We start from the raw sequence: 21,573 nt of genomic DNA, 5'->3' as shown, positions 1-21,573 counted from the left end.
TGCGCCACCACCGCCTGGCTGGCCTCAAACTTTTAAACCCGACAACTTTATCCTCCTGAGAGCTAGGATTATGAGTGTACACAACGGGCTAGTGACAGGTGGCTCTATAGGAAAGACACTTGCTGCCAAGCCTGATGAACTGGGTCCTGTTTGCCCAGGATTCACACAGCGGAAGGCAAAAAGAAATCAACTACCGCAGGGCATCTTCTGAACTCTCAATGTGCACAAGCACACCCTGCCCACAGCAAAATGTAATAATTTAGAAAAATTTAAAGTGTTGGGCTAGAGAGGCGGCTCAGAGGTTAAGAGCACTGGCTGCTCTTTCAGAGGTCCTGAGTTCAATTCCCAGCAACCATATGGTGACTCACGACCATCTATAATGAGATCTGGTGCCCTCCTGCCCTGCAGACATGTATGCAGGCAGAACACTGTACATATAATAAATAAATAATTAAATCTTTAAAAAAGTGTAACATCATGCCTAATTCCTTAAATGGGTTGAGTAGGCACCTCTCTTGTCTGGTGAGAATGGAACAGCTGTGTGAAATGGTACTGCCGCTACACTGTTTTAAGTCCTAACCGATGAACATTAGCTGCTGTTGTGCCTGTCCTAAACCCCAGGCTTGAGTGCCAATCCCTGGATGGCACCCGCACCTAGTGGTTGTCCTCTCCCTTGGGGGCAGCACTCTATCCTGCCTCCCCCACCCCCCGCCGCTCAGGTCCCTTCTCTGTACACTGATGGGGCCTGTACCTCTGCCCCTTGCCTCCCACCCTCTCCCCAAACTGCTGCTTCTTGTGAGGCCTTGTTAGAGCAGACTCCCTTGGTAGGAGTAGTCCTTCTAATCCAGCCAAAGTAATTCCATCTTGCAACATTATTCCGATTAGCTGTTCTGTGTGTCAGACTGCAGTGTCCTTCTCCTAGCTAGACAGTGCTGCTGAGGCCAGCAGAAACCCTGATAAGAGCCGGGCGTAGGGTACATGCCTACACTCCCAGCCACGGGGAGGTGGATTAGGCCAGCTTGTTTCTTTCTGTTTTTCCTCTCCCTCTCAAACACACACACAAAGCTGGGTGGTCAGGGCTGGATTTTGCAGTGAACCTGGGTCATGGTACCCATCCCACCATGTGGCTAGTGAGCTTGCATCACCACGCTGGACTTTGAACCTCGCTTCAGTTCTTGTGCCCTTTTTAGGTGGTGAACAGCTCCAGAAATCATCTAACATGCTTCCTAATTTCAACTATAGCTCCGGCTCTCACATGGAAACCCCTTCCCCAGAGTCCAGCAGTTGGATGGCCTGGCAAAGCCTTCAAGCTTCTATTTCCTTTTTTTTTTTTTTTTTTTGGTTTTTCGAGACAGGGTTTCTCTGTGGCTTTGGAGCCTGTCCTGGAACTAGCTCTTGTAGACCAGGCTGGTCTCGAATTCCCAGAGATCCGCCTGCCTCTGCCTCCTGAGTGCTGGGATTAAAGGTGTGCGCCACCACCGCCCGGCAAGCTTCTATTTTTTATTTCTATCTGCCCCTCCTCCTTCCTCACAGTGCAAACATGACTGTCTCCTTGGGGCTCCCACCTCCAGTTTTAGCTGTTCTTTTTTGTTTGTTTGTTTTTGGTTTTTATGAGACAGGGATTCTTTGTGTAGCTTTGGGACCTGTCCTGGAACTCACTCTGTAGACCAGGCTGGTCTCAAACTCACAGAGATCCACCTGTCTCTGATAGGATTAAAGGCGTGCACTACCTCTGCACGGCTTGCACTTGGATTTTATCCAGAGTCTAATGAGACCTAGCCTATACACCTCAGATGAGTCTCCTGACATTCTGAGGGGAACTGACTGGTAAGTGTAGTACTGGGGATTCAATCTACAGCTTTACTTGTGCTAGGTAAACCCTAACACTCAGATACATCACCAATCTTCTTGCTTTTTTTTTTCTTTTGAAATAGATTTTTCTCTAGCCCAGGCTAGCCTGGAACTCATGGTAGATCTCCTGCATCAGTCTCTTAACTATTAAGATTACAGACACAAGCTACCATGCCCAGTTCTTTTCCCTTTAAAGCAAGATCTCACCTACTCACCCAGTCGGGTCTTGAATTTTGGCCCTCCTGCTTCAGCCTCTTAAACAGCTGGGAAACTAGGACTACACCAGCAGGCTTGGACCCTTAGGGGAACTTGTGTGTGTGTGTGCGTGTGGATGAGGCAGCATGGACAAAGGTCAACCTCATATGTTGTTCCTCAGGACCTGCCCCCCTCCCTTTTGGACAGGATCTTTCACTGTACCCTGGAGCTAGTCAATTAGACTGGGTTGTTGGCTACTGAGCCTCAAAGATCAAATTATCTCCACCTCCCAAGCACTGGGATTATAGGCACGCACTGCCACGCCCAGCTTTTATGTGGGTGTTAGGAAGCAAACAGGTCCTTACTGCTAGCATAGCAAACACTTTCCATCTACACTACCTCCCCATATGGCCATGGACCTGGCCTATGCTCCGCACCTGATTCTCGGCCTGCCCACTCAAGAGTCCTGGGTTTGCCACAAAGCAATCAGCCATGCTCACATCACAGGTCCCCCCCTATGCCCTTCTCCCAGGCAGACTGTCAGGTGGAGCTCCCCGGTCCGCGAGCAGCCTTCTCTGTCACTCTCCCTACTCCAGGCTTCCGCACGCTCCCAAACGTCCTCGTCCCACACAGGTCTCACCACTCTGGTCCAGACTCCTGTCACCACACCCTTGATCACACCGACCTGTTCCTCTATGGTCGTATATCTGTCACTTCACTGAACTAGAAGGCCTGTGAGGGTAAGAATCAGCTGAAGGACACGTGTGTCTCAGAGGAAGAGACGATGGATGACCGAGTGACTGAGGATGAGCTAGCTGTGGTACTGCATGTCATCTCAACACGCTCAGAATTTGGAGGCAGGAGAATCACTGCCTCCAAAGTCTGAGGCCTGCCTGTTCTACAGACTAGTGTCAGAAGAGCCTGTATTACTGAGTGGTTTTATCTCAAAACAGCTCAAAAACACTGTTGCTAGGCAGTGGTGGAACGCACCTTTAAGCTCAGCACTAGGGAGGCAGAGGCCTCTGAGTTCAAGGCCATCCTGGTCTATAGAGCTAGTTCCAGGACAGCCAGGGCTACACAGAGAAACCCTGACTCGAAAAACCAACTAAACAAACAAACAAACAAAAATGTTCTTGTGCCGGGCGGTGGTGCCGCACGCCTTTAATCCCAGCACTCGGGAGGCAGAGGCAGGCGGATCTCTGTGAGTTCGAGACCAGCCTGGTCTACAGAGCTAGTTCCAGGACAGGCTCCAAAGCCACAGAGAAACCCTGTCTCGAAAAACAAACAAACAAAAAAAAATTTTTCTTGTGCGGAATTAATCAGAGCTTGGTCACAAAAGCATCTAGAAAGTTCCTTACCAAGCAGAGTTCCAGCTGATCACAGAGAGCGTAGAACTCTTCCAGACACTTGTCAAATCGCTGTATGGGTCCATCACTGCTCTTCCTACGGCCAGGGAGAAAAGGCTGTTTGAGAAATGATTTCCAATCTCTGGGACACCAGCATCAGTGCAGAATTAGAGACCACAGACTGGGGGTGGGGGTGGGGCAGTGGGGGAGGGGCTTCTAAGGCAGAGGTGGGGAGAGGGGCTTTACTCACTGTCCATTGTCAATGTTAGTGTTCTGAATCAGGTTCTGGGCTGCAACCTTCATCAAAGTCTAGTTTTCAAAAGATAATGAGAGAAAAGTAAGATGTAGGAGGTGATGTCGCCCGAGGCGGAGCTGCACTCTCGAGAGCCTCAGGCCTTCTTTTCAGCTGGAGCCTCCATCCTGATAATACAGACTAAAGCTCATTGCCATCCCCAGAGGAATCTCTGCCGACATTTTCCTAGAGGCCTGCTCTCATTTGGGAACTCTCACCAGCAACTTCCGACATACTCTTTACCAGTCAGCTCTGCTAGAAACGATACGTATGCCGGTCTTCTGCACAGGACTCAACGATCAGGGCTGTTTCTCCTTCAAACCTCAACAGGATTTCTCTGAGCAGCCCCGGCTATTCTGGAACTAAGTCTGAAGACCAGGCTGGCCTTGAACTGAGATCCGCCCGTCTCTGTCTCCTGAGTGCTGGGATTAAAGGCGTGCGCCTCCAAACCCGGCTACAATTCTGTTCTCTCATTCATTCTCATTCTCTCTCTCCACAGGGTCTCGCTCTGTAGACCAGGCTGGCCTCGAACTCAGAGATCGCCCCCTGCCTCTGCCTCCCGAGTGCTGGGATTAAAACCTGCACCACTACGACCGGCTGGACAGAGCCTCGCTTTGGTTGGGCACAGACACACTGACAGCAAATCTAACTTCGCTTCCCTGTCTATCTCTCCTGCAACACCTCGCGCATCTTCTCGATCGCCCGCCAAACCCCGCTCGCTCCCCGCAGTGCAGTTCATTACCTGGAGACTCTCCTTCAGCTGCGGGATGAGCATCTTGTAGCGCTGCACAGGATCGAAGTCCTGTTGCTGCTGCTGCAGGAGCCCGCTTTGGCCGGGTCCCACCAGTTGCGTCGGTTGCGGCTGTTGCTGGGGACCCGGGCCACCGGCAGAACCCGGACCTGACACACCCGCTGCAGAGGAAACCGCCGAAGCCTGCTGCTGGGGCGCAGCCATTTTCCTCAGGTAGAACGCCGGATGTACGTCACAAGCGCGTCTGCTCCAGTCTGTCTTCCGCCTCTTCAGTGTGCGGGCTTAGTTTGCTAGTTAGCTCCGCCTCCCAGACAGGTTAGCCAATGAAAGGAGAGGATGTGTGTTCGCCTTTGCCGTCTCAAAACCGAGGCCGAGACTGGGATATCTTTCCACCAATCACAAGAGCGGTTCTCGCCTCGCTCCGCCCCTTCGCCTCCAGCTTGCCAATCAGTGCGAGAGACTGACCGCACTCTGTTTCCCCGCAGGCCTTGCGGCCTGAGGCTACCTGTCTGCTCGTCAGCGTCTCGGTGGCTGTTGGGGCGGCAGCTGCGAGTCCGTGGCCGGCGCTGCCCGCGCTTTTCTTGAGGCTTACGAGGCTCGCCCGACCCCTTCTCGCCGGTCCAACTCATCCCGCCTTTACCTGCGGAGCCCGGCGCCCACCGGGGCCTGGCCTCAGATCCGGCGTCTCGAAGTCGGCACGCCCCTCCGCGTCGGCCCGCTGCTAGCGAGGACGCAGTCCGCGCCGCCGTCTCCTGGTCGCGATGGCGCCCACCATCCAGACCCAGGCCCAGCGGGAAGATGGCCACAGGTAGGTCTCCTGCCACCTGCAGTTTGCTTTTGTGCTGTGAGCTGCTAGCCGGGGACTAGGCCGAGGGGTGCAATCGCTGGTTCCCTCAGGTCGGCTCGCGATGCCGTGTAGTGTTCACCCCTGAGAGAGGGGCGGCCTCTGCTAGGCCTCTGTGGTCACTCCCTGGTTCTCTGCCATCCAGTTCCGGAATTGCACCTTGGGGAGTCTCAGGAAGGGACCTAGTCCTCAGCGCATTTCAGTGAAGCATGCGGGGTTCCGTCCTAAGGGGATCGAGCATCTGCCTTCTTTCGCGAAAGCGTCACTCCTTCAGAAATTCCGGGACGCTTCTTTGCACACACCTGTCAAGCCCTTGACATTCTCTTTCTTAATCCCCCCAGGCCCAATTCCCACCGGACCTTGCCTGAGAGGTGAGCCCCACTACGTTTTCCTGGAGGGGTGGAACAGGGACGTTGGCAGCATTGGCAGAGTGGTTGGGGGCCTTTTTTTTTTTCTTTCGTGCTTTTGAATGTCTCATAAAGTGGCCTAGAATGACCTCAGACTCGCTATCGTGACCATACCCAGCAGCAGAAGCCTAGGTTTTTGTTTTTTTTTTTTTTTAAATCGTGTGTACACATACCTAGGCTATGTGTGGCAGTCGAAAGAGTAGTTATAGGGTCATTTTTTTCCACACTATAGGTATAGGTATGAGAGATTAAACTCAGGTCCTCAGGCGTGACAGCAGATGCCTTTACCTGCTGACAGTCTTATCGTGAGGCTGTTTATTGTTTAAAAATTATTATTCCTAATTTTTAACTTGAGACAGGGTTTGTGTAACTGGAACTCACTCTGTAGACCAGGCTGGCCTCAAACTCAAAGATCTGCCCACTTCTGCTTCCTGAGTGCTGGGGTTAAAGACCACCAGCAGCCCAGCAATTCTTTCTTTTGAGACAGTCTTACTCTATAGTCCTGACTAGCCTGTGACTTGCTATGTAAACCATCATTAGCCTAAATTCTCAGCCGTCTGCCTGCCTCCCGAGTGCAGGGATTAAAAGCCTGTGCCACCAACTTCAGCTGTTTCTATTATTGCATGTTTTTTTTTTATTTTTTTTATTTTTTGGTTTTTTCGAAACAGGGTTTCTCTGTGGCTTTGGAGCCTGTCCTGGAACTAGCTCTGTAGACCAGGCTGGTCTCGAACTCCCAGAGATCCGCCTGCCTCTGCCTCCCTAGTGCTGGGATTAAAGGCATGCGCCACCATCGCCTGGCTTATTGCATGTTTTGTGCAACTGCCTACAAAGGCCCAGATGTCAGATCCCCCTGGATCTGGAGTTACAGGTGGTTGTCAGCAGCCCGGTATGGAACTTGTCTACAGGACAAGTACTCCCTCTTAACTGCTGAGTCACCTCTGCAAGCTTGTGAGACCTAATTTTGAGGCAGCCACTGTTTCCCTAGGTCTGGAGTGGTCTGTCGAGTCAAATACTGCAATAGTCTTCCAGACATCCCATTTGACCCCAAGTTCATCACCTACCCCTTCGACCAGAACAGGTAAGACTGAGCTCAAGGATGGAAAAACTACCAAGAAATAGTTCCCTGAAGGTAAGGAGTACTTACTGCATCTTTCTCCCTGTGCCAGCACATAGGTGCTCCATAGATACTAGTAGACAAAGCAGCATGTGATACTCCTCTGAGAAGCTGCCAGTGCTGGAAACAATGAGTTCCTCTCCATAGAGGCTTAGCTTCTAAGAAGGGAGGATGTGGTAGATGAGGGTGGATCAGGAAATAATAGGCATGTTTTCCCACCCAGGTTTGTTCAGTATAAAGCAACTTCTTTGGAGAAACAGCACAAACATGACCTTCTGACTGAGCCTGACCTGGGGGTCACCATTGATCTCATCAACCCTGACACCTATCGCATCGATCCCAATGGTGTGTGAGGAAACAGGGAGGGTCTGCTTTAGGCCAGCAAGGGCAGGCCTGGGCATCCCTCACAGTCCTGCCCCTCACTCCCTAGTTCTTCTGGATCCAGCTGATGAGAAGCTTTTGGAAGAGGAGATTCAGGCTCCCACCAGCTCTAAGAGGTAAGGTGGTACCATATGGATACTGGGTTGGCTCTGCCAAGCATGGGACCCTGAGGTGCCTGGTCTACTCCAGATCTCAGCAGCACGCGAAGGTGGTACCATGGATGCGGAAGACAGAGTATATCTCCACTGAGTTCAACAGATATGGCATCTCCAATGAGAAGCCTGAGGTCAAGTAAGTAACAAACAAGTGGTAGGGGAAGCGGCCAAGACTTTAGAGATGTCCAGAGGCCCCTGACAACTTTCTCTTCACTTCTAGGATTGGGGTTTCTGTGAAGCAGCAGTTCACAGAGGAAGAAATATACAAAGACAGGGACAGTCAGATTACAGCTATTGAGAAGACTTTTGAAGATGCCCAGAAATCGGTAATTGGAGGAAAGGGATAAAAGCAAGAGAGCGCCTCAGGTTCTTCCTTTCTCACCCTTTTTGTTCTAACAGATCTCCCAGCATTACAGCAAGCCCAGAGTGACACCAGTGGAGGTCATGCCTGTCTTCCCAGACTTCAAGGTCAGGTTTGGGATGGGAAGGAAGCAGGGTCAACTTCCTGTGCCTAATCAGTCCATACTAACTTTAGTGTCTTCTATTTCCCAGATGTGGATCAACCCATGTGCTCAGGTCATTTTTGATTCAGACCCAGCCCCTAAGGACACGAGTGGGGCAGCTGCACTAGAGATGATGTCTCAGGCCATGATCAGGTCAGTGGTCTTGCTTTATACCTTGGCCTGCTGCTTGTTGCCTCTCTCCCATTTGGGTGTTTTTGAAATAGGGTATGGTATGACCCTGTTGCTCAGGCTGACTCCTGGCATTCCTCTTGCCTCAACCTCTGGAAAGGTGAATTTACAGGCATGTCTCACCACACCCAGCTTTGTTACTTCTTTGCCTTTGACCTTTACTTTCTTCTCCCCACAACCAGGGGCATGATGGATGAGGAAGGGAACCAGTTTGTGGCTTATTTTCTACCTGTGGAAGAGACATTGAAGAAACGAAAACGGGACCAGGAGGAAGAGATGGACTATGCACCAGATGATGTGTAAGGGTTAGGGTTTGGAATAATTCTCAAGTGTGTACCATTTACTACTCAGAACAAATGGGGCTGACCCTGTACCTCCTCCACAGGTATGACTACAAGATTGCTCGGGAATACAACTGGAATGTGAAGAACAAGGCCAGTAAGGGCTATGAGGAAAACTACTTCTTCATCTTTCGGGAGGGCGACGGGGTCTACTACAATGAACTGGAGACCAGGTCAGCACTGTTTCACTAGTTTGGCCCTGTAGTTTCTTTCTTAGTTTTTCAAGACAGGGTTTCTCTCTGTAGCTCTGGCTGACCTAGAACTCTCTCTGTAGACCAGGCTGGTCTCAAATTCAGAGATCCAACTGCCTCTGCCTCCTGAGTGCTTGGATTAAGGTGTGCACTACTGCTCTGCTAGCCCTGTGGTTTTTGAGGCCACACAATAACTACTCTGAGGTCATATGTACCTAAGGATTTGCTCTGTTTGTGCAAGCAGCAGGAGCATGCTTATTAATGTGGGCTTGACCTGGTTCTGATACCGTAAACCAGAAAGAAAATCTTCTCATGATACAGGATATAAACATGGTCATTTTTCTCACATGGTAGGCAAGTCCCCTGATATTGATACATTCCTAGTTTCAACGGTTTTTGTGTGTGATGTGTTTATGTTCATTGAGGGCTGCTATCAGTTGTTTTCCTGTTGCTCTTATTTTGTGTGCATGCATACGGAAATCAGGATAACTTGGAGGAAAGTTTTCTCCTTCCACCATGGCACTTTACCAACCAACCCTTCAGCAGGTTTTAAATGAAATATTAGATATAACTGCAAGAGTGTCACTTCAGAATTCTTTGAGGGCTAAAAGCTAACTTGTCCTGTTGGCTGTGGTTTGAGTTTCTGTTCAGTACAGAGGTGACAGGCTCTGATCCTGGAGTCTAGCTGAAGATGTGAAAACAGATGGGGTAGCTGGGCAGTGGTGGTACACGCCTTTAATCTCAGCACTCAGGAGGCAGAGATAGGCAGATCTCTCTCAGAGTTTGAGGCCAGCCTGGTCTACATAGAGAGTTCCAAGACAGCAAGACTGTTTACAGAAAAACCCTATCTCAAGGGGGTGGGGGAACGGACGGACACACCAAAACAGGCAGAGTGACAGCACTAAGTGATTATTACAATCCAGCTTCATTATAGTGCTGCTGTGGTGTTCTTATTTAAAAGCCAGAAACCCAAAATTTGCCATTCCCTTGTTTTTTTTGCTTTTTTTTTTTTTTTTAAGATTTATTTATTATGTATACAACATTCTACCTCCATGTGTACCTGCGTGCCAGAAGAGGGCGCCAGATATCATTACAGATGGTTGTGAGCCACCATGTGGTTGCTGGGAATTGAACTCAGAACCTCTGGAAGAGCAGCCAGTGCTCTTAACCACTGAGCCATCTCTCCAGCCCCCCCATTCCCTTGTTTTTAAGAGTTGGGTAGTTCCTAGTTCCAGGACATGAACCAAAAAAGCTACGGAGAAACCCTGTCTCGAAAAAATACAAAAAAAAAAAAAGAGTTGGGCAAGGGGCCTTGGGAAATTGCTCAGCAATGAATATTGGCTGCTCTTCCAGAGGATCCTGGTTCTTATCCCAGTTCTCACACAGCATCTAACTGCTTAACTCTAGTTGCCAGGAGAATCTGATGCCCTCTTCTAGCAGCACTGCATACACAGTACACACATATAAATGCAAACAAAACACCATTCACTTAAAAGTATATGTATCTTAAAAGAAACCCCTTAAAGTTGGGCAAATCAAATCAGAGACATTAACTGCCCTTAATTCCCATGTACATGTATGTTATTCTGTATTCTGATATGCTCTGGGCCATACATTGATAGGGAACCAGGTATCAAGTGAGACTGGTCCCAAAGATTTGTTATGTATATTGTTCTGTCTACAGGCCAGAAGAGGGCATTAGGTATCATTACAGATGGTTGTGAGCCACCATGTGATTGCTGGGAATTGAACTCAGGGTCCTCTGGAAGAACAGCCAGTGCTCTTAACTTCTGAGCCGTCTCTTCAGCCCCCTAGTGTAGTTTTTAACTGACCTTCCACCTTTTACAACTGTCCACTGCAGGGTCCGTCTTAGTAAGCGTCGGGCCAAGGCTGGGGTTCAGTCAGGTACCAATGCTCTGCTTGTGGTCAAACACCGTGACATGAACGAAAAGGAATTAGAAGCCCAGGTAACAAGCTCTTTTGGCCCCGGACACCCACAGGGAGGTTAGTGGTGGGTAAGGACAGGGTCAGAACATCTTCCATCTTCCCAATTCACTGGTTCCAGGAGGCACGAAAGGCTCAGTTGGAAAACCACGAACCAGAGGAAGAGGAGGAAGAGGAGATGGAGGCTGAAGAGAAAGAAGCTGGGGGCTCAGGTAAAGGACGGGTCACATCTGGGGAGCCCTGGGCCCTTGGAGGGTGGGCAATGGGATCTCACCTGTCCCTGCTTCCTTGCAGATGAGGAGCATGAGAAGGGCAGCAGTAGTGAAAAGGAAGGCAGTGAGGATGAGCGCTCTGGCAGTGAGAGTGACCGAGAGGAGGGTGACAGGGACGAAGCAAGTGACAAGAGTGGCAGCGGCGAGGACGAGAGCAGTGAGGATGAAGCTCGTGCTGCTCGGGACAAAGAAGAGATTTTCGGTAGTGATGCTGATTCAGAAGATGATGCTGACTCTGATGATGAGGAGAGAGGGCAGGCCCGTAGGGGCAGTGACAATGACTCTGACAGTGGCAGTGATGGGGGTGGCCAGCGGAGCCGCAGCCAGAGTAGGAGCCGCAGCCGGAGCGCCAGCCCTTTCCCCAGTGGCAGTGAGCACTCAGCTCAGGAGGACGGCAGTGAAGCTGCAGCTTCTGATTCCAGTGAGGCTGACAGTGACAGTGACTGAGCCTCAAGGCCTTCAGAGGAGGCCAGCACAGACACCATTAGGGCAGGGAAGCACTTTTCTAGCTGTCTGTTTTGTGAGCCCTTTGTTCATCCCCACCCCTCAGTCTTTGCTGTTAATAAAGCTAACTTCTCTTGACTTCACCTCCCAGAGCTTGTGTTCCCCTTCACCTAGCCCATCCCTACCCCCAGGTGTTTAAGGATCTCCACTTAAGTGACACACAAAATCAAGGCCCCATGGATTTCCCAGGAAATGCATTGTAACAAAACTCACAATCTTTTAGGTTTTGTTGTTTTTTTTTTTTTTTCCAAAATAAGCCCAGACCATTAACAATTGAAACTCCAACAAATAAGTCTTCTCCAACAGCGAGAAAATGTACAGTTACTCAAAGCTGATTCTGCCAGTGGGGCTGGGGACAGAAGTGGGTAGGATAGGGTGAAACCATGGAGAGGGCTCGGGAGTCGGAGGGTCAGGGTCCTGCCTGTCAGAGTGGGGCCGCCTGCGTCCTGCACTCTGCTGTCAGGTGAGGGGGGGCAAGCTCTCACCTCCCGCTGGGGGGGGTATGTATCCCTTACCACCTTCCAGTGCCAAGCAGGGTCAGTCACCCTGATGGGAAGTGAACAAGACAAGACTAGACCAGCTTGTGGAGGTGAGGGTCCCATGAGAGGAAACCTGCTTATTTCAAACAGGTGGCCTTTCACCCCACTTCCCACAGTTAGTGGGAGGGGCCGGAGAAGCCTGGGAGTTAGAGGGGAATGAGCAAAAGGCACAGAAACCTGGAGGGCCGGGGTGGGGACTTGCATAGGTTGATGAGTGTGCAAGAGGTACATAAATACACCTGACACCCCGCCCAGCCCGGCACTGGGCGAGGTGGTGGGGACCACAGGCAGGTCCCCATTGCCACTCCACCCCCTGGCTTCTTCCTCCCTGGGCTCAGAGCAGGGGAGGTCCAAAGACCAGGAGGCAGGGGCGAGGTCTGGGGGATGGGCTGATAGTGCAGGGAAGGCTGTGGTTTTCAATTTTTTTTTTTTGGTTTTTTGTTTTTTTCCCAACATTTTGTATCTTTAATAACATACACAATGGTTACCAGCCATATTCATAACAAAAGTTATTCATAAAATGTATCTAAAAATAACATTTTTTTCCTTTTCATGTGAAAAGCTTGAGAATGTCCCAATGAGGGTGTAGGTTGAGGGGGGAAAGAGGAGTTTGGAATAGGGGACCCTGGCTTCCCCACAGCCTGAACCCCCAAATTCCCTCCCTCCTGGGCCACAGCACCAGCCCTCATCAGTAATGGGGGGCAGAGGGTTTGTGTGACTCAGGCTGGGCCGCACCTCTGGGTTATGATATAGTGTTCCACTTACATGAGGTCATGACATAATGGGGGTAGGGGAAGGTTGACAGAAAGGGGATAGGCAAGAAAACAAAAACCCAACAATCCCCTTTCCCTGGTTCCAACCCACAAATCTTTTGCTAACAGACCTGGGGAGCAGAGAAGGGTTATGTTGGTGGGGGAAAGGGACATTAAGGCAACAGACTTCCTGACCTCACTGCGGGCCCGGGGCTGCCCACCTTCAACCTCTGCATCTAGGAGCCAGGGCTGGGATGGGGAAGGGCGAGGGGGTCTGGAGGAGGGGGCTCTGCCCTCTCCTCTCATAAAGTTCAGGTTCCCCCTGCCACTGTCCTGGCTCAGAGAGAGGCCTGGGGATTCTAAAAATGACAGGGAATGTGATCAGAGAAAAACCGTTAAGAACTATATAAATATGTATCTTAAATAGGCCTAAGAAATTAATTGTAGAGAACCTCTGATAAACAGGGCAAGGAAGAGGGGGGAGGAAGATGGTGACTGTCTGGGATAGAAATGATGAAGGGTAGAAACCAGGGGAGAGGGGCTCTTCTCCAGTGACATACTGGTGAGCAGGCTGTCCACACTGCTTCCCCCACTGTCATGTTTCTGAAGGGCAGGCTGCACAAGGTGGTGGTCAGTATCTCTAAGAAGTCTGCTCTCTTGGGGAAGGACAGGTGTCAGCAGTCTAGGAGGAGGCAGGGGTGGGATAGGGCTGGTGGGAGATTGGGGAGGGAAGGGGTAGGCAGTCTGGCCAGTCCTTGCCCCTTGCCCCGGCTGCCCTCTCTGATCCCTGGCCTCAGTCGAGATCCCTCAATGGGCCTGGGAGTGAGCAAGGCATGTGTCAATGTTAAACAAAAGTTAAGAGGATGAGTAGAAAAATATCAGAATGTATAGCTGCGCCAGCCCACCCTCTCGCTGCCGAGAAGAAGCCTGTTGGGGGATGGCCCCCGCCCGCCGCCCAGGGAGCCTATGAGTGCGCTGGACTGTGGGTCCCGTCAGATGGTGGAGGTTTTGTCTGTCCCATCTGTGGTAAGAAAGGGAGGAAGGGAGGAAGATCAGGAGCTGGTGGGAGGCCTGAGGAAAGGCACTCACATAGCCTGTCATCCCAGGCAGGCCCTCCCTGGAGTCTGGCCTCCCCTTGGGACCCTCAGGATGGCTCCAAGTTGCTGGGTTCAGAGCTGGAGATGCTGGGTAGGTGGGAGCTAGGTCAGGGGAAGAGGAAATGCTCACCACCCAAGGCGTGTTCTGTCATGCTCAGACACAGAGACTCCAGGGTGGGATTAATTTCCAGGTCAGGCCCAGGTACCGGGCAATCTGGATGGGAGAGAAGAGAATGGTGGTTGTGAGGAGAGGACCAATTAGAATGGAAAGAAGGAAGGAATGGGGAACAGAGATTGCTGGCATGGGGCTGGGGCCAAGAGATAAATAGTTCAAAAAGCATGCATACAAAAGGGGTAGAAGACATGGCTGGGAAGAGACAAACACAGGCCTATGGGTATCACAAAGAAGGCAGAGAGACAGCCAAGGTAGGAGTTTGGCAATGCAGAAAAAGCCAAATTTTTTCAGACAGAGGAAGTGATGTGAAGCTGAAGGAGCATTCCTGGAGGCCACATATAGGCTCTGACTATTATGGACACGGATTCCAAGCTGCCTTGGGCAGTCTGGGCACCTGCCCTAGACACTGGGCAGTTTCTTGCAGACTAATAGCCCACCCTCTATGCTTGGTGTAAAAGCTAAGCTAAAGCCCTTCTTGTGCCCACTTGGACTTGTTCCTACAGACAGGATATACGCCAAGCAGGATGAACAGGAGTCCTGAAGAGGACAGCAGCCACGAAGCCTATCCTCAAAACACTTCTCAAAAGGACCTATTTAGCACCTGCAAGAGAGCTTGGGAAACACACCAAGTGCCTCATCTCAGAACTACTGAGTTTTTGAGCTTTACTCCTATGGTCTGACTCCTATCTCAAGTCTCATCTCTCTCACCCCCAGCCATCTATAAACCCTGAGATTAGGTCCTAAGGAGACCCCATCTCTCTTAAAAACAAGCTTTGAACTTGAATACTCTTTGTAGCTGATTGGTAACTGGTGAGATGAGAACAAATCTGAGCACCCTTCCCACAAGTGTCAAAGAGGGCTCCATCCAACAAGTGCTGGAAGGCTGCTTGACAGATCAATACACTGCCTGGAAAAATTCCTACCTTTTGCACCCATGGCACACCCATTCACCTAATACCGTTTATACAATATATGCTCACAGTGCACCAAGGCCAGCCCTTGGACCAACACAGTCTCTCTGGTACCACAGTTGGAGGCCTACAGTGTCTCATCAATTCAGAAACTTTACTGGCTACAAACTTTCTGACTGTAGAACTTAGGTCACCTGCAAATCTAAAAAACCTGTCCAGAGCAGCCCACTGAAGCCAGCTTCCTCTCACAGATGTCATGCCTAGCCCAAGCATGCTGAAGACCAGCCAGGAGCCACTATCCCTTGTCCAGTCAAGCAGGGACTCAGAGCTAGCATACCTTTGATCTGCCACCTGCCATTCACCCCTTCTGACCTCCAGGCTGGTGTGAGCGGAGGAGAAAGAGTCCACCTTCACCACCCTTTACCACAGTATCTCATTTAAGAGGTAGAGTCATTGGTTCCAGAGGTCACTGACCTCTGACAGAACATAGGTGGGCTGACAGATTACAATCTCCTCTACGAAACCCTCACTGACCTCTCAGACTCAACCCCTTCTGAGTACTAAGTGAAACCCTAAAGGAGACGGCGACAAATCAATACCAACACTGAGACCATGGCATAGAAGAAAAGGCATGTCAGCAGAGGGGAGAGTCCCAATAGACTTAACAGCTACAGAAGGAAAAACACCTCCATAAAGACAGGGAGATGGTGCACAGCCTGGAGAGACCTGCTACAAATTCAGATGGGGGAGTGGATGTGAGACCCAGGTGAGGAGACAAAAGTCACCTGAGGAGGCAGGCCAGTCTGAATGCCACAGGCAAGCACCTCACCTGGAGGGAACATGAGAATAGCCTGGGGTGACGAGTGGACTGGGAGCGAGTGAGTGCGCTGCACAGAGCTGCGGCTCTGGCTGGGCATGCTGTTACTGCCTCCAGGGTTGGCAAACCACAGGTTCTGCATAGAACATAGGGAGAAAGTCTCAGGATGAGTAGGGGAGACCAAGGCCCAAGGGCCGAGGCACAGACACATATCCCAGATACCGCCACCCTAAACCCAGAAGTACTTGGACTTCCATACTAGCCGGCTCACCTGTCGGCCCTGACCCCCAAGACTGGGGCTGGTAAGGGCATGTCGAGGAGAGACACCCCCAATGCCTGAAGGGCTCAGGAGGCCCATCCTGCCAGGTGGGAGGGCCCGAGGAGGCATTGGGAACTGCCGCTGGGTCCGCCGGGCCACACCCATCCCCACAGAGCCAGCTATGGGGAGTGAGTTGGAGCCAAATGCCCAGCTGTCAGAGAGCAGAGGGCAAGGTGTTAGCTTAGGCAGAAGGGTCCTTATTTCTTGTTCTTCCCTCAACTCCAGTGGGTAGGACAAAAACCCCAATCTTCTCTGAGCAAGAATTCCCTGATCATGTCCTTGCACCCTACATTCCTGTCTCTTCCTGACTCAAGGTGGATATAGGGAGCATAGAGGTTTCCTTGCTGTACCCTCAAAGCAGTTCTCCAAATGTCACTTCTCCAGGGGGAAGTGTTGTCTGGTGTGAGAAAGGACCCCAGAGTCTTCTGTATATAGGTAAGGAGACAAAGGTCCAGGAGTAGTGTCTACTCCACAGATATGTGCTGGGTTTTGGCCACCCCAGCATCCTGCTCTTTCCCTTCTGTGGTGCTGGACAGAGCCAGGGCCTCAAGCACAGTAGGCGAGCTCTCTGAACACAAGGCCCCAGTCCTTGCATACTTGTGCTCTAACTGCTGGATCAGACTCTGGCTGCCTTATTTTGCTGTTTCCCACAAGCCAGGGCACACTCCCTGTAGCTCTCTCTCTCTGGGAGACAGAGCTGATAAAAGTATACACTAGGTCCACAAGAAGGCTCAGTAGGTTAAGGTGCTTGCCATCAAGACCAATGGACCAGAGTCTGATACCTGGAACCCAGAGAAATGACTCCTAAAAGCTGTCCTGTGATCCTCACTATGGCACGTGTGCCCCCCCCAAACATAAATAAGAGCTGAAAGAGCACTGTGCTGTGCGTGATCTTGGGCCTCCCTCTGGCAGCTGCAAAGCACCTACTACCTACTTCTATAGTATGTAAGCTGATCATGTGGCATAAAGCTGCCCACTTCCCTTGGAATCTGGTAAGAGTCAGAACTCCACTTTGTTCTCCAGATTTGAAAGGAAGGCTCTCTTTGTCCCTTCAAAGCCCCATTGTGGCTGCCTATGGACATGATGATACATCTCCCCTAATGAAGTTTCTCTGGACTAAAGACCAGCTCTCCCTCTTCAGAGCCCTATCTCTTAGGAATTTTTTTCTCAAGGATGATCAAATGTCAGCACCTTTCCACAAATCAGTCTCTTTCCAAGAATCCCACCTCCCCATTCCTTCAGTCATAGATCTACTTGCCTTTGCCTCTCGAGTGCTGGGATTAAAGTCCTGTGCTATCACAACCATCCATTTTCTCTCTCCCTCCCTTTTTTAAAATTTTTTTTTAATTAATTTAAAATTTATTTGAGACAGGATTTCCCTATGCAGTCATAATATCCTTGAATTCAGAGATAAACCTGCCTCTGCCTGCCTAGTTCTGGGATTAAAGGTGTGCACCCTCACACCTGGCATTCATTTTTCTCTTTTAAGTTGTATATCACCTTGATTTTCTAGAAACTCTGTAAGTATAGTAGGGGGTCCATTCCAAACACAATCATCCTTTTAGGCACCCACATGCCACACTCCATGGGCCTAGGAAGGTGCCCACCTACCCCTTCTGCTGCCGGTAGTTCTGCATGTCCAATGCAGCTTTTCGCGGAAATGTCCGGAGGAGTTTCAGCACTTGCTGCTTCCAGGACAGCAGCCGCTTCTTCTGTGTCTCTGTGAAAGCCTAGAATTGGGGAGAAGGGGGATGCTGAAAAGAGGACCATGCTTACAGGTTAGCTGAGGGAGACTAAGTGCAGTCATCTCTCCTTGTGAACAAGGGGCAAGGCCTTGAACCAGCAGATGTGTTTTGTGAGGTGACATGGGAAACTTGGACAAGTACGGGCACCAAGAACAGGTGGGAGGTGGCCTCTTCCCACAGGGTGTGTACAAAAGCTGAGAAACCTTTGAAGGCAACACTGGAGAGGATGGACTGGAACCTGGGCCCTGGTGCACTATGGGCTCTGAGAGGGGTAAAGCAGTCTCTTTCCCTCTTGGGAGCCTAGTGAAGGTCTTACCTCATGAGTCAGGCACTTTTCGATGAGCTGGAGGTAACTGGTGATGTTCTCCTCATCTGGTCGGGACACCAGCAGCTGGGTGCATACTGAGGAACATGGGAAAGGACAGAGCTTAGTCACAACACCCCACTGCAGTCTACCCAGTACCAGTTGGTGGGTGCAGAAGGACAAGAAACTTGGGCTGGGTGAGTCTCAATCTTGGGCTTTGAAGGCAAGGGCTAGTACCATCAGCCCAGAGTTGCCTGCAGGCAGAGGTTTAGACCCACTTAGTTTCAGCTACTCTGAAGGTTCACCTCTAAGGTCTTTAAGATTCACTTAGTATTTTGCTTCAGGATTCTGTGCTAGGCACTGGCTGCTCTCACCTTTGCCCATCACCCGTGTAAACTGGCTGGGGATGTCTCCATCGGCGACGGGAGCTGGGACTGGCTCACTGCTATCAGTGGGAGCTGGAGCTGGTGGAGAAGGATAGTTCTCTGCAGCTGGAGGGTCCTTGGCCTCAGTGCCCTTGTCTGTTCCAAGATGGGTGAGGGGAGGCTCAGCACCTGGCAGTAGCGGCTCCCCCCGACCCCCATCCTTGGCAGTAGGGGTGGCCTGAAGGACACTGTAGGCCTTGATAGGGGTGATGATGATCTGCTGCAGCTCCTGCAGAGCGTTCCGCAGATTGCCACCTTCCAGCACATCCTGCAAGGGAGGATGTAGCTACGTTAGGCACAGACCTCATGGTGGCACAAAAAAATGACCACACAAGCGTGGTCACACAAAGGTCAGAGAAGCCCACATGGTATGCAAGGTTCCAACACAGAGGTCAGATGAGAAAAGTTCTGGCTCTTCAGCCAGGTAAAACTCTTTCTTCCCTTCAAGAAGCAAGCAGAGAATCAGACTAAGACAGTCAAGGAGGAGGAAGAACCAGATGAGGGCAGCAGGGAAAAGAGAGGAGGATAAATAAAGCAGATGCAGGATTGAGAAGAAAGAAAGTAAAATGAAAAGATCTCTTGTACATCTGCAACTCACCCACAAAATAAAAACCTATCGTGTCTAATGTTGAAAGATGGAGACATTCTTGAATCACAAACCAGGACAGGGAGGGAACAGAGGGAGAGGGCAGAAGGAAGCCTCTCAGGCAGCACTAAGTGAGTCCTCTGATGACAACTTGCTCAAAGTCTTTGGAATCCAGCTGCCCAAGGTTGGGGCCACCAGAATCAGACTGCAGGAATGAGGAAGCCAAGGGAGCTGCCAAAAAGTTTGATCCAAAGCCTTCCACCTGCCTGGAAGATGCGGATCCTAGGTACTTACCTTCTCTAGGGACTTGAGGACGCTCTGTCTTTCACGAAGCTTCTGGATGCTCAGGGCTATCTTGTGCCGGGCACCTTTGGTGACATTCTGTGATGAGGACAGAAGGAGACAGGAAGCTGGATACTGGTGAGGTACATGGGGTGTCCCAACAGAGACCAGGGACAGAGGAGGCTTGACAGCACCCATGGTGCTGGCCTAATACCTCCCCAGTAGTCCCTCGGATTCACCTGCGACTCTAGGTGCTGCTCTGTTAGGGTCATCATCTCTTCATAGCTCATCTGTGAGAACAAAGCAGCATACTTGTGCAAGCGGAGGCTCTTGAGCCATGAGGGCACATCTGTGGAAAAGGAGGGAGGGTAGGTCAAGAGATGAATAATGAATACTGGTGGTGGTGGAGTTGTGGGGAAAAGATCAGGCCTAAGTCACCAATAACCTTAGAAACTCCAGTGAGTTGGGATGGGTTGGGATCAGAAGCTACCTCTACTGGCCTAGTGAGGCCCTTTCAGACATTCTTCCCCAGCAGACACCTGACCCACTGAGCTGCTAGTATGGCCTCAATGATTTAATTTCTTCTGTCAATTATCTTGAGTTCCGGTTGCCTGTGAGGGGAGGGGCTATCTATTGCCTTCAGACTTGTCCCCTCCCTGAGGTGGCAGCTACAGCAATTTTCTGTCCTTTCAGCCCGCCCCATGCCCTGGAGAAGGGTTCTGGCACTGTCCTCTGGATGCACCTTTCATCCCGCTGCCATCCTCCTGGAAAGTGTTCCGGCTGGAGCCCTGCTCCTCCGTCTGCTCACTGCCAGAGGAGGCCACACTGCTCTGTGGCGAGAGGGGTGCGTGGTCGGGCGTGGTGAAAGCAGCCCGGGCCCCAAGCTCCTCTGGACTCGGCCACTCACCAGGGGCCTGGGGGCTTGTAGGGATGAGTGACATGGAGCGCTTCAGCGGGCTAGGGTGGATTTGGCAGGGGAGACCTGGCCAGAAAAGGAAAAGCAAGAGGTCAGGTTGGGGGATCTGAGCATAAAAAAGATCATGGCCAGCTCAATCCTGTAATCTAATAAGTGGAAGGGAAGGAGCCAAGGGGCCTAAGGGCACTGCCCATAGGTATTGTTCAGCTTCTCACCAGACACCCAACTTCCCAGCTTGCTGCCAGATTCCTCTGAACTTGCCCCATTACTTTGCTCATACTCTCATCTAAACTCCAGTAGCTGTGGTTGGAATTATTGGCATGCCTAACTGGATTCTTCCCTTCATTCTCACCACTTACAGCCCCTTTCCTTTTTTTTTTGGTTTCGAGACAGAGTTACTCTACCCTGGCTGTCCTGGAACTCCTCGCTCTATAGACCAGACTGGCCTTGAATTCACAGAGATCCAATTGCTGGGATCCAAATGCTGGGATTAAAGGCATGCAGCCCCCCTCTCCTTACAGCAGCCATGCTGATTTTTTTATGGGTGGGGGCTTTTTAGAGATGGTTCTTAATTTGTAGCCAGGCTGACCTCAAACTCAGTGATCTTCCTATGTGATAGAATTACAGGCATGTGCCACCGCACTCAACTAGACAGTGACACTTCCAAATATGCAAACTTGGCCTGTTTAGATCCTGGTGGCTTCCTTCATACTGATAACAAAATTCTTAGGCTTTCTTTTTTTTATTTTCAAGACAGGGTTTCTCCATAGCTTTTGGTTCCTGTCCTGGAACTAGCTCTTTTTTTTTTTTTTTTTTTTTTTTTTTGGTTTTTCGAGACAGGGTTTCTCTGTGGTTTTGGAGCCTGTCCTGCCTGGCACTAGCTCTTGTAGACCAGGCTGGCCTTGAACTCACAGAGATCCGCCTGCCTCTGCCTCCCGAGTGCTGGGATTAAGGCATGAGCTACCACCGCCGGGCTTAGAATTCTTTTATGTTGCATTTGTTTAACTCTGTGAAGCTGTGTTACTGTGCCTGTCTAAAACACCTGATGGTCTAATAAAGAGCTGACGGCCAATAGCGAGACAGGAGAATAGCTAGGCAGGGCTGACAGGCAAAGAGAACAAATAGGGGGAGAACTCTGGGAAGAGGGGATCAAGGAACAAGAAAAGAAGGGCCAGCCACACAATCAGACATGGAATAAAAAGGAAAGAGAGGTATATAGAATAGAGAAAGATAAAAGCCCAGAGGCAAATGGAAGGCAGAATAACTTAAATTAAGAAAAGCTGGGTATAGCCAGGTGGTGGCAGCGCACGCCTTTAATCCGAGCACTCAGGAGGCAGAAGCAGTGAGTTCATGGCCAGCCCTATCTACAAGAGCTAGTTCCAGGACAGCCAGGGCTATTGCACAGAGAAACCCTCTCTCAAAAAA

The 21,573-nt window shown here is 50.7% G+C and overlaps 3 protein-coding genes across 5 annotated transcripts in view; 1 reads left to right on the top strand and 2 right to left on the bottom strand.

Annotated features, from left to right (window-relative positions):
• Med29 (mediator complex subunit 29) overlaps positions 1-4,693 on the bottom strand; it is a 5,377-nt gene extending 684 nt beyond the window's left edge. The window contains exons 1-3 of the mRNA XM_005371284.3: positions 4,427-4,693; positions 3,643-3,701; positions 3,405-3,489 (exon numbers count right to left, since the gene is read on the bottom strand). Of these exons, the coding sequence (XP_005371341.1) occupies positions 3,405-3,489; positions 3,643-3,701; positions 4,427-4,639 (357 nt within the window). The 5' untranslated portion in view covers positions 4,640-4,693. The remainder of the gene's footprint in view (positions 1-3,404; positions 3,490-3,642; positions 3,702-4,426) is intronic.
• Positions 4,694-4,933: 240 nt separating this feature from the next.
• Paf1 (PAF1 homolog, Paf1/RNA polymerase II complex component) lies at positions 4,934-11,476 on the top strand. The gene is made up of 14 exons (XM_005371280.3): positions 4,934-5,243; positions 5,621-5,650; positions 6,672-6,764; positions 7,024-7,145; positions 7,231-7,297; positions 7,371-7,472; positions 7,557-7,662; positions 7,736-7,804; positions 7,889-7,992; positions 8,211-8,327; positions 8,414-8,542; positions 10,422-10,527; positions 10,626-10,716; positions 10,799-11,476. Exons 1-14 carry the CDS (start codon positions 5,197-5,199, stop codon positions 11,221-11,223), a joined length of 1,608 nt encoding a protein of 535 aa, XP_005371337.1. The 5' UTR covers positions 4,934-5,196; the 3' UTR covers positions 11,224-11,476.
• Positions 11,477-11,512: 36 nt separating this feature from the next.
• Positions 11,513-21,573, bottom strand: part of Samd4b (sterile alpha motif domain containing 4B) — a 27,053-nt gene continuing 16,992 nt past the window's right edge. For 2 of the 3 annotated variants that reach the window (XM_005371282.3, XM_026778063.1), the window contains exons 3-12: positions 19,975-20,214; positions 19,472-19,581; positions 19,245-19,331; positions 18,314-18,632; positions 17,952-18,037; positions 17,502-17,620; positions 15,843-16,041; positions 15,584-15,707; positions 13,799-13,882; positions 11,513-13,592 (exon numbers count right to left, since the gene is read on the bottom strand). In XM_005371282.3, coding sequence (XP_005371339.1) covers positions 13,564-13,592; positions 13,799-13,882; positions 15,584-15,707; positions 15,843-16,041; positions 17,502-17,620; positions 17,952-18,037; positions 18,314-18,632; positions 19,245-19,331; positions 19,472-19,581; positions 19,975-20,214 — 1,397 coding nt within the window. In that variant the 3' untranslated portion in view covers positions 11,513-13,563. The remainder of the gene's footprint in view (positions 13,593-13,798; positions 13,883-15,583; positions 15,708-15,842; positions 16,042-17,501; positions 17,621-17,951; positions 18,038-18,313; positions 18,633-19,244; positions 19,332-19,471; positions 19,582-19,974; positions 20,215-21,573) is intronic. The other variant, XM_013355196.2, reaches the window with a different exon arrangement.

This window comes from Microtus ochrogaster, unplaced genomic scaffold (genome assembly GCF_000317375.1).
Source record: "Microtus ochrogaster isolate Prairie Vole_2 unplaced genomic scaffold, MicOch1.0 UNK103, whole genome shotgun sequence".
Classification (NCBI taxonomy): Eukaryota; Metazoa; Chordata; class Mammalia; order Rodentia; family Cricetidae; genus Microtus; species Microtus ochrogaster.
Note: the sequence above shows the minus strand (reverse complement) of the source record. Positions and strands in the feature narration are given on the sequence as shown.